Source organism: Colius striatus, chromosome Z (assembly GCF_028858725.1).
Source record: "Colius striatus isolate bColStr4 chromosome Z, bColStr4.1.hap1, whole genome shotgun sequence".
Classification (NCBI taxonomy): domain Eukaryota; kingdom Metazoa; phylum Chordata; class Aves; order Coliiformes; family Coliidae; genus Colius; species Colius striatus.
In genome coordinates, this window is record NC_084790.1 from 88919618 (window position 1) to 88932264 (window position 12647).

At 44.6% G+C, this 12647-nt stretch overlaps 1 protein-coding gene across 1 annotated transcript in view; it reads right to left on the reverse strand.

Annotated features, from left to right (window-relative positions):
- Positions 1 to 2833: 2833 nt before the first annotated feature.
- LOC133628764 (T cell receptor alpha chain MC.7.G5-like) overlaps positions 2834 to 12647 on the reverse strand; it is a 58871-nt gene continuing 49057 nt past the window's right edge. The window contains exons 4-7 of the mRNA XM_062017750.1: positions 5713 to 5976; positions 5228 to 5275; positions 3961 to 4067; positions 2834 to 3484 (exon numbers count right to left, since the gene is read on the reverse strand). Of these exons, the coding sequence (XP_061873734.1) occupies positions 3479 to 3484; positions 3961 to 4067; positions 5228 to 5275; positions 5713 to 5976 (425 nt within the window). The 3' untranslated portion in view covers positions 2834 to 3478. The remainder of the gene's footprint in view (positions 3485 to 3960; positions 4068 to 5227; positions 5276 to 5712; positions 5977 to 12647) is intronic.

A 12647-nucleotide genomic window follows, 5' to 3' on the forward strand; every position in this document is an offset into this window, starting at 1 on the left:
GCCATAAACTTAGCACTAGAACTGAGAGGTTGTAGTGAGGTAGGGGTTGGTCTCTTCTCTCTAGTAATAGGACAAGAACAGCCTCAAGTTGCCCCAGGGGAGGTTGAGATTGGAGCTGAGGCAGAACTGTTTCCCTGAGAGGGCTGTCAGCCCCTGTGCCAGGCTGCCCAGGGAGCTGGGGGAGTCCCCACCCCTGTAGAGATCCCAAAGCCGTGGAGCTGAGGTGCTGAGGGCCATGAGGTAGTGATGGGCTTGACACTGTTAGGGCTTAAAGCTCCAGGAGCTTAAAGCTGTTTTCCACCCAAATGGTGCTGTGATTCTATGATCTGAAGAAGCTTCACCAGGCTTGTGCAGTTCTTCAAGTTCTGCTTCTTATAAAAACTATGCTTGGATCCGTGTTCACACTATAGAAGAGGGCAGGAGAGAGGCTGTTTTGTGTTTAATGGGCTATGACAAACATTGGGGCGGGTGTTTTCTGTAAGAAAGCCCCTTAAACCCCAAGAAAATATGCAAATTAATCTCCTGTCCTTAGGTAGGTATTAGGGGGCAGGAGCTGGCACAAGGGAGAAGGTGCTGGTAATAGACCATGGCACTGTGAGAAGACTCTGTGTGACCCCCACCTTCCTCCCTTGAGATTTTTCTGCAGGGATTCAGTACCTGTATAACAGAGCATGGAGATCTACGAGCACTTGGAAATCTTACACACTTGTGATCTCTTCCCACCACTCACCACACTTTATAATGTGTTTTCTCCCCTCCTTTCCCCTGCCCACATTATACATAGCTCAATCATTCCGGCTGTACCCAAAACAACTTCCCCCAGACCTGAGGGCTGGCTGTGGTGAGGGGGCAGGAAGGGAGGGTGCCTTAACCTCATTTGAATTTGGCTTGTGGTTTAACGTCTGTCCTTCTTTTCCACACACCTCCTCCTCCTGCTGCGTGCCACAGCAGCCCTGCTGTCCCCAGCCCTTGTTTGGTGCTCCGCTTTCCAGAGGAAGTGGGTTCTGTGGAGGTGCATCAAAAGGTGACCCAGATCTTGATCATGGCGTCATGGGACTGATGGTGCATCCCCTTCCTGCCCCACCTGGGCTATGAGACCCCTTCCACATCCTGCCCTACTCTGTTATTTCCTGCCTTTGCTTTGCACTGTGGGTTTTCTTTCTAGAAATAAACAAGAAAGCACAAAGTGGTGATGGGAGACTGAAAGCCCAATATCTGAAAGTATCTTTGAACTAGACATACAACTTCAGTGTTGTGTGTGTCCCATGCAAACGTATCACCTTAGTCAAAACATTTAACTTTATTTATACACTCATCCCCTCAACTCAGCAAATCTTATTACAGGGGTTGCTTAACCTGCAAGAGAAGAAATTGAGATGTGGAAACAGAGGCAGCACACTGTCCTACCTCCTTGCCCATATGACTGGGAGTGGGTGTGAAGTGCAACGGAACAAAACTAAGATGGATATTCATTTTAAAAGAGATGCTGAAGGTAAATGAACATGGCAACTTTTCTTCCATGTCCCTAAGTTCTCTGGAATGAGGATAGTCAGTTGGAATGCAGTGACTTGCTTTGTAATCCCAATCTGGTTTAGGCAGCTTCATTGAGCTGCGTCCCTGTGACGTGGCAGATCTCAGTGTAAGCAAAACGCGAGCTCCAAGAGCTGGCTGGAACCTAGCACGGGCTGTTTGAAGTTGCTCCTTGGCAGGAGAGGTCAGTAACACTGTCACCCATGGCAGCACTGTGGCAGGAGACTAGGTGTTGCTGCTCAGCACTGTGCAGTCAGACCCTGTGGCAGGGATGCTGGCATGGTCTGCACAGAGGGGCCCTCTCCCACATGAAGCACCAAGTCTTTTGGCTAAAAGCATTTCAAGCTTGTGCCTTGCCAAACTCAAGAGTTCTAGCAGTGGCTGTGAATCCATCAGAGTGAGAAATAATCCGTATGGTGAAACCACCCAGTATGGGGGGGCTTCCCCTGACACCTGGGGCACTGGCACAAGGCCCAAGCAAGGTTCAAGCTTTGCAGAGAGGGTGTCTTTCTTTCAGAGCACGCTTCTCATTTCTCCCTCAAGGGGAATCTCTGGTATTTTGAAAGATGGAGAAATGTATGTCATAGAAAGAGAAAATTTCCTTTCCAGCCTTGCCAGTGATGGACTGAACGTGGAGGCACAGGCCAGTGAGTTGGTGTCGTAACCATAGAGTCACAGAATGGTGGGGGTTGGAAGGAACCTTTAGAGCTCATCCAGTCCAACCCCCCTGCAGAAGCAGGTTCACCTAGATCAGATCACACAGGAACATGTCCAGGTGGGTCTTGAAGACCTTCGAGGAAGGAGCCCCCGCACTGTCCCTGGGTAGCCTGGGCCAGGGCTCCCTCGCCCTCATGTAATGCACAGCAGGTACCTTGTTCTCCAGGGATGCTTGGGAGTTGGGATATTCAGAGGCAGAACCCTTCAGATGCCTCTGTTCCCCATAGCAGTAGATATCCATCTTCAGGAACCCGGACACTTACTGCTGTTCTCACTGTGAGCCAGATGTATTTTACTGTTTTACCAAAGACAAACAAGTTTCTTATTTTTGATCAGGAATCATAGTTTAATAGCAGCAAAAGGCCCAAAGAAATGCCAAGATATCAGCGTGGTTGCCAGTCCCATTCAAGTGTTAGCAGCATGCAAGTATCATGTGCAAGCAGCACACACAAGGACAGGGAAGTATTTCAGTATAATCTTATGCAGTGATTTTTAAAAAGAAATGGGGAAACTTGACATTGTTAGAAATAAACAAAAAGAAATGTTTTTTATTTTGACTAAATGCAAAGCCAATTCTTAAGCTGGTTTAAATTCAAAATGTTAAGGGCAGACTGATGTAAAAAAAATACTGGAAGACATTCTCTTGTTCTGTGTTAATGAGTGAGAATGTCACTGAATTCAGGACTTCATTTGAGGGGAAAAAAAGGGAAAAGAGCTTGCTCTGACGTAGCAAAAGGTAGGAAGCCATGGTGCCCAGAACCCTGAGTAAGTTCCTTGGGGAAATAGAATGCACTCCCACAGACACTACGAGGAGCATACCTGAAAGCTACCAAAATATGAACAAATCACACACAAGTGATATCTCACTTGCAGTTTTCATCAAACAGCACTGCCTCAAGCAGAAATTGTGTGTCATTTTAATGCAAGTAATATTGATGTTTGGCAATTTACAGCAAAGTATGGCTCATGCATAAAACCAGGCACTGTCACGTTAAATGAATCAGGCATCTGTGGTGGAAGAATGATGAAAGTTTTAAGCGTATTTTTGAGTAGCTGTATAACAATGCAAGTAAAGCAATTCAGACTGTAACAGCTGGCATGATACACAGAAAGAGCAAGTGATGTCCCATGCAGCAGGAAAGCCTGTGTTTCCTCTTGCACACAGTGCTCTGCTAAAGAGTCCTCAGCAGGTGTTTTTTTGGTACTTCAGGACTGCACCATCTGGTAACTTTCATTTCTATACAAAAAAAGAAACATAAAGGGATGTTGAGTCATTATTTGGAATGCAGTCACAGCTGCACGATTGTAGGCCTGCACTGTCTAGGCAATAGGAAGAGGAGAGAGACATGATGTTGGGGCAAAACTAATAGATTAGGTTTGAGGTCTTAAAAGTCAATAAGCATCAACCTTTCTCAGCTGGAGGCTGGTCAGGAGAGGAACTTGATGGATAAACACACAGACAAGGGAAGGATGGATATAGAAATAGAAGGGAGAGAGGTCCAGAAAAATAATAAAGTTTAATTTGTATGTAGATGAGGAGTAGTGAATAGATTTAAGGAGTGGCCAAAGGAGTGGAGGTATTTTACTGTCAGTTGACAGAAGTTATACGGACAGACTAAATAAACAATAATTACAAAGGAATGAACAGACATAGCTAATGACTGATCCAGATCTTTTCTGTCAGAGACCTTATCCCCTCCCATGCATACTCACGTTTTTTTTACACATAAGCATCGTCATCACTGCATTAAAAATTATTCCTTTCATTAAAATTGTTTTCAGGCACAGCTGTGATAAAGACAGCAGGTTCAGATTTTCATCTATAAGAGATGACAAAAGTCACAAGAGCATCAAGACTCACTTCCAAACAGACCCAAAAACACTTGTTAATGAAATTTGTGTGATTGAGTCAGCAGGTAGGGCAGCTAAGGAGACAGTGAGCAGGACTGTTTCACTGAGAGACTAATTTCTTCCACGTGGTGTTCACGGGCAGAGTTTTCATCCAGTAACAGTTATCCAACATGCAAATCTGACAGACATCTAGCTACTCTTAAATAGAGTGCATCATGAAACCACGATGCTGGACGGATCTCTCCTTCCTCTCCCTAGAATTCCTTAGTATAGGCAGGGGGAAAACCAGTTACATTTTATGGAAAGAACACAAAGCCTATTTGGTTTTTCTTGTAATCTTAAGTTACAAACCATTTTCATTTGAAAATGCATGCATCTGTATTGGGGAAGCAGGGAATTGTCATCAAGAAGTCATTTTGTGTTTACCTTTGAAAATCTGTCTCTGAAGTGACATCAAATCAGGCAAGTTTACTGAAGACAGTTTTTTGGACAGGTGCTTTGGAAACATTTGTCTGTTTTCTTTTCAGCAAGGCTGCATGTTTGCAAAGGTACAGGCACTCTGCAAACAGGTCAAGTGCAGAGGCGGGCTCAGCTCCTTTGAATGAGCAGGAGCTGCAACTGCTTGGGCTCCAGCACTGGCTGGTGTACTCCCACAGCCCTGAGCTGCAGCAAAGCTTACTCAGACGCACTGTATCTTCAGTGCAACCCTGCTTCTGAGCACACATTGCAGAAACCACCAGCCTATCTTTTGGTCCGTTAGGTGTTTGTGCACACAAAAACGAAAACCAGCCCTTTTGAAGTCTGAAATATGGACAGACATCCAGTAAGGGTGACTCATACCAGTACCTTAAATTATTACGTGGTGGAGAGCAGTTATTTTATTCATCCAAGCAAGAGCTTGTAGGCACTGGCTACACTGGTCACATAAAAGTACCAGCTTAGATATGGAAGACTGCATCAACCCAATGACTTCCAGCCCTGATGTTTAAAGCCTCTGGACCCTTCTGGAAACTTCCAGCCTAAGCTTCTTGCTCCAACTGGAATTCTGCTATTGGAACTTTAGTAAAAACTTGGGAAGGCATTTCCTTTAATCAGGCTAAGCTTTACTCCCAATATGCTGTGTATATACCTGTCCTGAAGTGTAGAGACATCCCTGTAACACAGACATGGCTGGCACCTGCAGATAGTAACAATTAACCTAATTAACAGAAATGTACTACTTCAGAAATTCATCAAGATCTCTACTTAGAGTTTCTGGCAAGTAAACCCTCCCATAAATACTCATCTCTGCTGTTTTCAGGACAAGCATAAATTATGAGTTGTTTAAACTTCAGTGTCCCCTTGGAAAACGAAATGTCAAGATTTATATCCCCCACAGTGTGATCTTAAGGGCTCTCTGCTGTGACTGCACCAGTCTATTGACCCTTGATCTTGTTTCCATCAAGTAGGAAGGTAAAAGAGAACAGAGGCAACACGGCAATGTTACTCTGGATTCTGGGAGCAAAATTCATCATGTCTTGCAGGGTTGGGAGATGTGACCAAATCCTGCTCATTCTAGCAGCACAGAGACCAGAGTACCTCTAGCCCTCTACATACAACCAACAACGCCATTACCACTTTCAGGATCCTCTCCCTGCAGCTCTCCAAAGCCCCCGTGATTTGCACCACATTGCATTTCATCTTTCTTGGCCCAGTAGGTTGACAGGTAGCTTGCTTCCTGTTCATTGTCGAGTGTTGTCACCTCCACGATAGCATTTGTCTGCTTATCACCTGAGTGAAAGGTAAGGTTTTCAGGGGCGTAATCTGTGATAAGGCACATTTCCAAATCCTCATCATCTTCAGAGACCAGCCTGTAGGCTGAAGGAGATGGAATGATATCTGGGAATAAAGAAGAAAGACATTAGATAATAGAGCACAGTCCTGATTGCTTCTGTCTTAACATGCAGGTGCTTAGGTGCTTTTCTGTTCTTCCAACAGGAAGGATCACAAGGATCTTGTACTGGGACAACTTTAGAGAACCAAGGCATCCAAAGCAGATGATACAGGAGCTACCTGTCACTTATATCAACGTAAGTTTTGTGGGAGACACAGAGAGTGCTCAGGCAGGATCCCTAGAGCATCTCAAATGATACTCAATGTGGGCATCCACATCCTAGATGTCCACATCTAACCTAGTCATTGCTCTGTAACCACTCATTCAACTCTGGAAGCAGCCTGGGCTTCCTTTTGGATCTTGGCCTGGATGCCCAGGAATGTGTCGAACAGGCTGGGGAGCCCTCTCTTCTTACTTCATTGCTACGAGATGTGTCTGGAGAGAACTGAGCACAATGCCTTTTCTGCAAATTGTGTAGTTGAGTCCACCAATGGCACTCAAAATCCCAGTTCCTCCACCTGTCCTGAGGGACAACAAATAAACTGCCAAGTCAAGCAGTGTCCACATTTACCACCAGTCCAGATAATTATGTTTCTACAGGAGAAAGGTAGGAAACCCACTGCAGAGTGGGAACACAGGATTGCATTCAAGGAAAGAAAGATTAAACAGATGAATGTTTCGTTATGTTCCACCACCTCAAGATTTTTTTAACCAAATTTTACCACACAGAAGAGGGGATTGGAGAACTAAAGGCTGCATATATAAGACACCTGGGGTTTATTTTGGTTTTCTTGCTTCAAATTCTGCTGGCAAGTCAGTCCGACGAGGATTTTCCACACATAAAAAATGCTACCTGTGGTTAAACTATTTTTTGTTTCCACATTTATCTTTGTAAGCTCATGCTCTAAGCACACATTTCATCTTTTCCAGCCCTTGAAGTCTGATTCTTTGAGAAGGAATCTTTGGATGAATCTTTTAATGCATAATGGTAAACTGTTATGGGCTCTCATAATGAGTGCTCTCATAATGAGCAGATGAAATATCATTAAAGGTACACTGTAGCCCAGACACAGATTTGGGGCTCTCTGGCTGTATTTTTCACTGGGTTTCACAATCCTTGGTTTGAATTGGAGCTTCAGTTCACATTTCTAAACTGGCAAAGTGTTATTGTGTAGGATTAATATTTGCTTGGTCCCTATTCACACATCACACTGATAAATATTGTAGAAATACTCAAGACAACTTAGCTCCCAGATGAAGGAGTTTTAGTTTCTTCCTATGGGGAAAGTTTGGACTAAATCTTGTCTTTTAGAAGCTGTCCCAAAATCAGAGAAATTGCTATTTTCTTATTTATTAGTATAATCTCAGAAAAATACTAATCCACAAAGCCTAATGATTCATTCTCTGGTCCTTCTGAATGTCAGTTTATCTTCTCCAGCTTTGCCCTGGCTTTGAAAAACCTGATAAGAGTCTCCTTCCCAACTATGAAGAATATGGTATGATGTGTGTTCTGACTTCCTTGACCCCACTCCCCATACTTCCAGGTTTTGCAAATAGGTTTCAGGGATTGTTAGAGAGAGGAAGATGGGAGCAGATAAAAAGCTTGATGGTAGATCCCTGTATGAAGTACAAATGAACCAGGGTAGATCAGTGTCATTGAGTACATGGATATGAAAGAAAGGAGGTGAAAATTGATCGAGCTATTGTGCTTCTCGCAAGGAGTACTATGCTTTCTGAAGAGCTATGTATCCACCTCTCTCCCAATTAGGATGTTCTTCTTCCTTTCAATCTGTGCAATGCTTTTATCTTGAGCAGAAAAAATAAGTCTATTTTTTTGCAGGCAGCTTCAGCAGCAGCTGCTTTCTGCAAGTCTCATTTATCACTCTTGCTCAGAGCAGTGGTCTAGTACTGGAGTCTTTTCCGATAAAAGCTCCTTTGCACATTTGCACACTGCTATGAAAGTTTGCAGGTAGCAGCCTTGGTAAAATACCAGCTATTATAACCACAGCACTGTGACCTATGTTTCCTGTTATTCTGTCTTAATGAGCTGGTGGATGTGTTAGAGATGTTGTATTAATATTTAGAATGTGTATTTGCAGGAGAGATTGAGAAGTAAATCATGATACTGTCCAATCTGCCTAGTTTCATCTCTACTGAAGGATATCTTCCAGGTGGAAGAACAGGAGCTATTGGATGCTATTCCTGACCACCCTACAGAGAAAGCAATCTCCAGAGGCTGATTTCAGGGAGGGTACAGCAGAAGCCTATTCCAGCAGAGACCTGTGCTTTTTTCCCCACCCTGACAATTTGCAGTAGAAATCCAGAACTGGTTTAACACACAGCTCATATAAGACAGAGATTTATCTCACTCTCCATGCTGTCCAAATCAAACCCTCTGAACCTCTGGCCAGACTAGAATTGATGTAACAGAGGTCTTCAATCCTCTTGCCATTCCTCAGCCTGAGACATTATGTTATAGAATCACAATGGCTAGAAAAGACCTTTAAGATCATCAAGTCCAACGACTCACCTCACACTGCCAGACCTATCACTAAACTAAACCATATCTCTAAACCATATTCCACAGCTCGAGTCAGCCTGGAGCTAGTGCCCAACTCAGATGAAATGCACACCCCCCACACACTCACATAGGCTAATCTTGACCCCAGGGAAGCAACTCTGGTGAGTTAACAAGAACTTTAGTGATGTTTACTGTCCTGCAATGGAAGTTCCAAAAGGCCTACCACAGGTCTTTTCTGAAATCTGCCAGCTCTGCACAGATGCCAGGGTGTCTACAGCAAAACTAGATGTCCACATTCAGCACCTAAACCTTTCTCCAGACCTCCAGTGCTGCTGTCTGGAAGCACTCACATAAAAGAAGCCAGGTTCTACTCCAGCATCATGCAAGTTATCCAAAGCATAAAGTTTCTGTGCAGAGACTCGGTGTTTGCAAACATGAATATGCTGCTTCACTTACAAGGTTCAGGCATAGTTCTGGTCACCATCCCAAAAGTGTTTGTCATTGACACTCTGTAAAACACTCTGTAATTACACTTGGGGAACTCAGAGTGCTAAAACCATCCAAGATCTTTCTCACAAACATTTAAAGGGGAAGCTGCATCAAAACCCCTAACTAATTTCCTTCTAACAAAGGAAAATACCCAGTATGTGAGGAGAAATCAAGTGTTCAATGGACTAAATAGTTGTCTAGTATTAAAACAAATACAATTTCTTCCAAATACAGTTTTTTTCTAGTTTCTGGCTGCTATGGAGTGGGAACTTTAGCTTTGGATTTTAAAACAAAAAAATCATTATATACTCTTTTAGGCTGAGTTAGAAATTCTAATCTCTACGCCACTGCTCACAGTAACCTCTAGATATTATTCTGAAGATGCAAAAAACAAGTCTGAAACCTTTCATAGCCAGAAACTATAGAAGTGCTACACTTTTTATCTCATATTCAGCTGTGTGTGAGCTGCCTTTAGCATTGTTTGCTGGCCCTGCACTGGCCTCTCTGCAGCAGTTCCCTGTCCCTCTGCAGCTGGGGAGCCCACAACTGGACACAGGACTCCAGATGAGCCCTCACAGGGCACAGCAGATGGGGAGCAGAACCTCCCTCACCCTGCTGTCAATACTCTTCTTGAAGCCTAACACTCCTTTCCAGGATACTGAAACCATCCCAAATTGCTCCACAAGGCCACTACATGGGTATTTCTGAAGCTACAGCATGATGCTGTTTACTCTCAGTGCACCTTGATTCAGAGAAGAGACAGCTCACCTGGGGTAACAAGAAGTTTGGTTCCACTCCCTATTGTGAGTTTTCCCCATTCTGCAGTATCATCACCATGTGACAGGTGTTTACAAAATGGGCTCTTCATTCTGACACCCCAGTGGGTGTTGGAGGGCTTGGGTACATTAAATCATGGGTCTGACACTCATCCAGATTTTCACAGACCCCCTCCAGCCTCTCCCTGACAAACACCATTTTCAAGTTTCAATGCATGGGAATAACTAGATTTGATTACAGTCAGTTCAGGTATCAGAGGTAAGAAGATCCTACACCTTAGTTGGCAGGGAATACTTTATGATCTCTGCTCCAAAGTATTTTTGCAATGCAATGTCAAAAAGGGATGGGAATAGCAACACGAACCCAGTCTAGGGTCGCAGTAACCAATGAAATCCACTTTCCTACCAGTCCAGATTTCCATCTACAGGTGGGTATGTTCACAACTGAAGAAGTATTAAAATGCTTGCTATGCATTTCAGCTAGCCAATTCCTTTTCTTGTAAGTTGCAGCACAGCCTTAAGGACTTTGCTGTGTGAGATTGCAACATACAGACATTAACCCACCTACTCAGCTGGATGGTGGCTTTAGTCTTTTGAGACTTTTGACAAAGGACACATCTTTATCTAGACTGAAATGTTCAGAGCATGACTCCCCAAACAGTAGAAATCCTCTACTTGGAAACGCTTTTAAGCATCAGGGGCACCTTGAGGTAGCACCTGTGATCGTCTTTCCCTATGAGAGGTGACATGGATATAATAGGTACATTTACATGCCAGTCTGGTAGATGCTCAAAGACTTTTGACATGGACACACAGTAAAGTTGCACACTCACTGGGCTGAATGGACAGCCTGGTCCCAGAGCCAAACATCAACTTGTAGTTGGAGTCATAATCACACAGCATTTCCTTCCAGAACAAAAAGCCCTGCAAGCACCTTCAGAAGCAGCATCTCTCCCCAAGACTTTACCCAGCCATGACAAGGCTCAGGAAACAGAAATCCTCTATGTGTTTTTCCTGAGTCTCTGATTTCCCTTTTGGTCTTAATCTGGCTAAAAGTAGAAATGCAGCAAGAGAAGACAGCATGAAGGGGAGAAGCAGGAGAAAACATACTTGGCAGAACGTGTAGCTTCGTCCCTGGCCCAAACTGGAGTTTTCCTGTGTAAGTGATCACACAGTGCCATATACTACTACAAGAACCTAAGCCTCAGCCCTGTGGGACATCCTCTCCAGTCTCCTTTTGTCAGGAGGGGATGAACCCCATGGACAGGAGATGGAATTTTTCTTGTGAACTGCAATGACAGGAGAGTAAGGCAGAACCTCAGAGATGGGTTTCGCAGGCTGCTTGGAGAATACCAGTCATTCACTGGCACTGAGACTTTGCAGGACAGAGTGATAAAATCGCTTTCTCTTGGTTTCTTGTGCAAAACAAAAAAAAAAAGCACACTCTGGCCATCAGTTTTCTAATTTAGTCTGACCAGTCTATGTTACATTTCTGCTCAGTTCTCCTGCATTGTCCTCCAGTTTTCTAGTTTAGCACCAGCATAAGCTTCCTCTGAGAGCTCTGTTTCCTTTTCCTCCCCTGTGTGCTTCTCATGAGCCTTTGCAGGAGCACCGCCTTTGACAAACTGCTGGGTGAGATTACAACACACAGGCATTAACACTCTTACTTGGCTGGACTGTGACTTTAGTCCAAGCCAAAGATGAATTTGAGGCTATTGCAACAACAGCAGAGCACTAGACAGAAACACAAGGTTAGCTCCCAGCTGGCAACAGCACCAGTTGGGCTATACTGGCAGCCACTTGTACAAACCACACTGTACAAACCAGTGTGCAAAACCATTTTGTGTACAAACCATTGCACAAACTACATCTCTCTTCCTGCTCACTACTGGACTAACAGCATCCTGGAACACCTTGTCCATAGCAGGTTTCTCTAAATAGCAAAAGTCTTCCACCTGGAAACACTTCTGGGTACAAGAGCATCTTGAAATAGTGCCTGTGGTACCCTTCCCATCTGCAACATGAGCCACAAAACATGAACATCTACAGGGAGCTCCAGTCAACATGGACTTTTGACAGACAAGAGTCAAGCTTTCCTGCTGCACACTCACTGGGATGGACAGACAGTCTGGTCCCGGAGCCAAATGTCAGCTTGTCATAGCTGGCACTATAATCACACAGCATTTCCTTCCATAACAAAAAGCCCCTTCAGAAGCAGCACCTCTCCCTAGGCCTTTGCCCAGCCACATCAAGGACTAGGAAAGGCAACAGAAGAGTGATTGTGCTTCCCACAACAGCACAAAGCCACTGGGATCCAGTGCCATAGGACAGCCTCCCCACAGGGCAGTTGGGGAACCTGGGGGCAGCTTTGGGGGCACTTTGTCCATCCCAGGTGACTGAGAGCAATACAGGTCGCTTTGGACCAACCTGGCATGGTCATCTTTAGACGAGTACAACATCCATTTCTGAGGACCAGTGCTCCTCCTGAGCCAAAGCCTGTCCCAGAGTAAAGCAGGCAGCACGTAATCCTGCAGCTCAAGAGCCACAGTACCCAGGGGAGAGAGGCAGGAAAGCCCACTGCCCTGTGGGCTGGGAGTCTCCTGATCCCACCAGATAAGGCAAGTGCTCAGCAGGGTGGAAAGGGAGGTTTGGGATAGCAAGAAATACCCTCAGCTACTCACTGGACTTCACAGACAGCTGTGTCCCTGTCCCTATTGTCAGTTGGTAGTTCCCTGTGTTCACACAGCTCTCATCCCAGTTACACCACAACTCATCTCCAGGAGATCTGCTCCTCCTCATCAACACCAGGCAACTGAAGCAGGAATGACTGTAGCCTTGGTAAGGAATCTGAGGATCTCATCTACAGGAGAGACAACAGCTAGGATTCCAG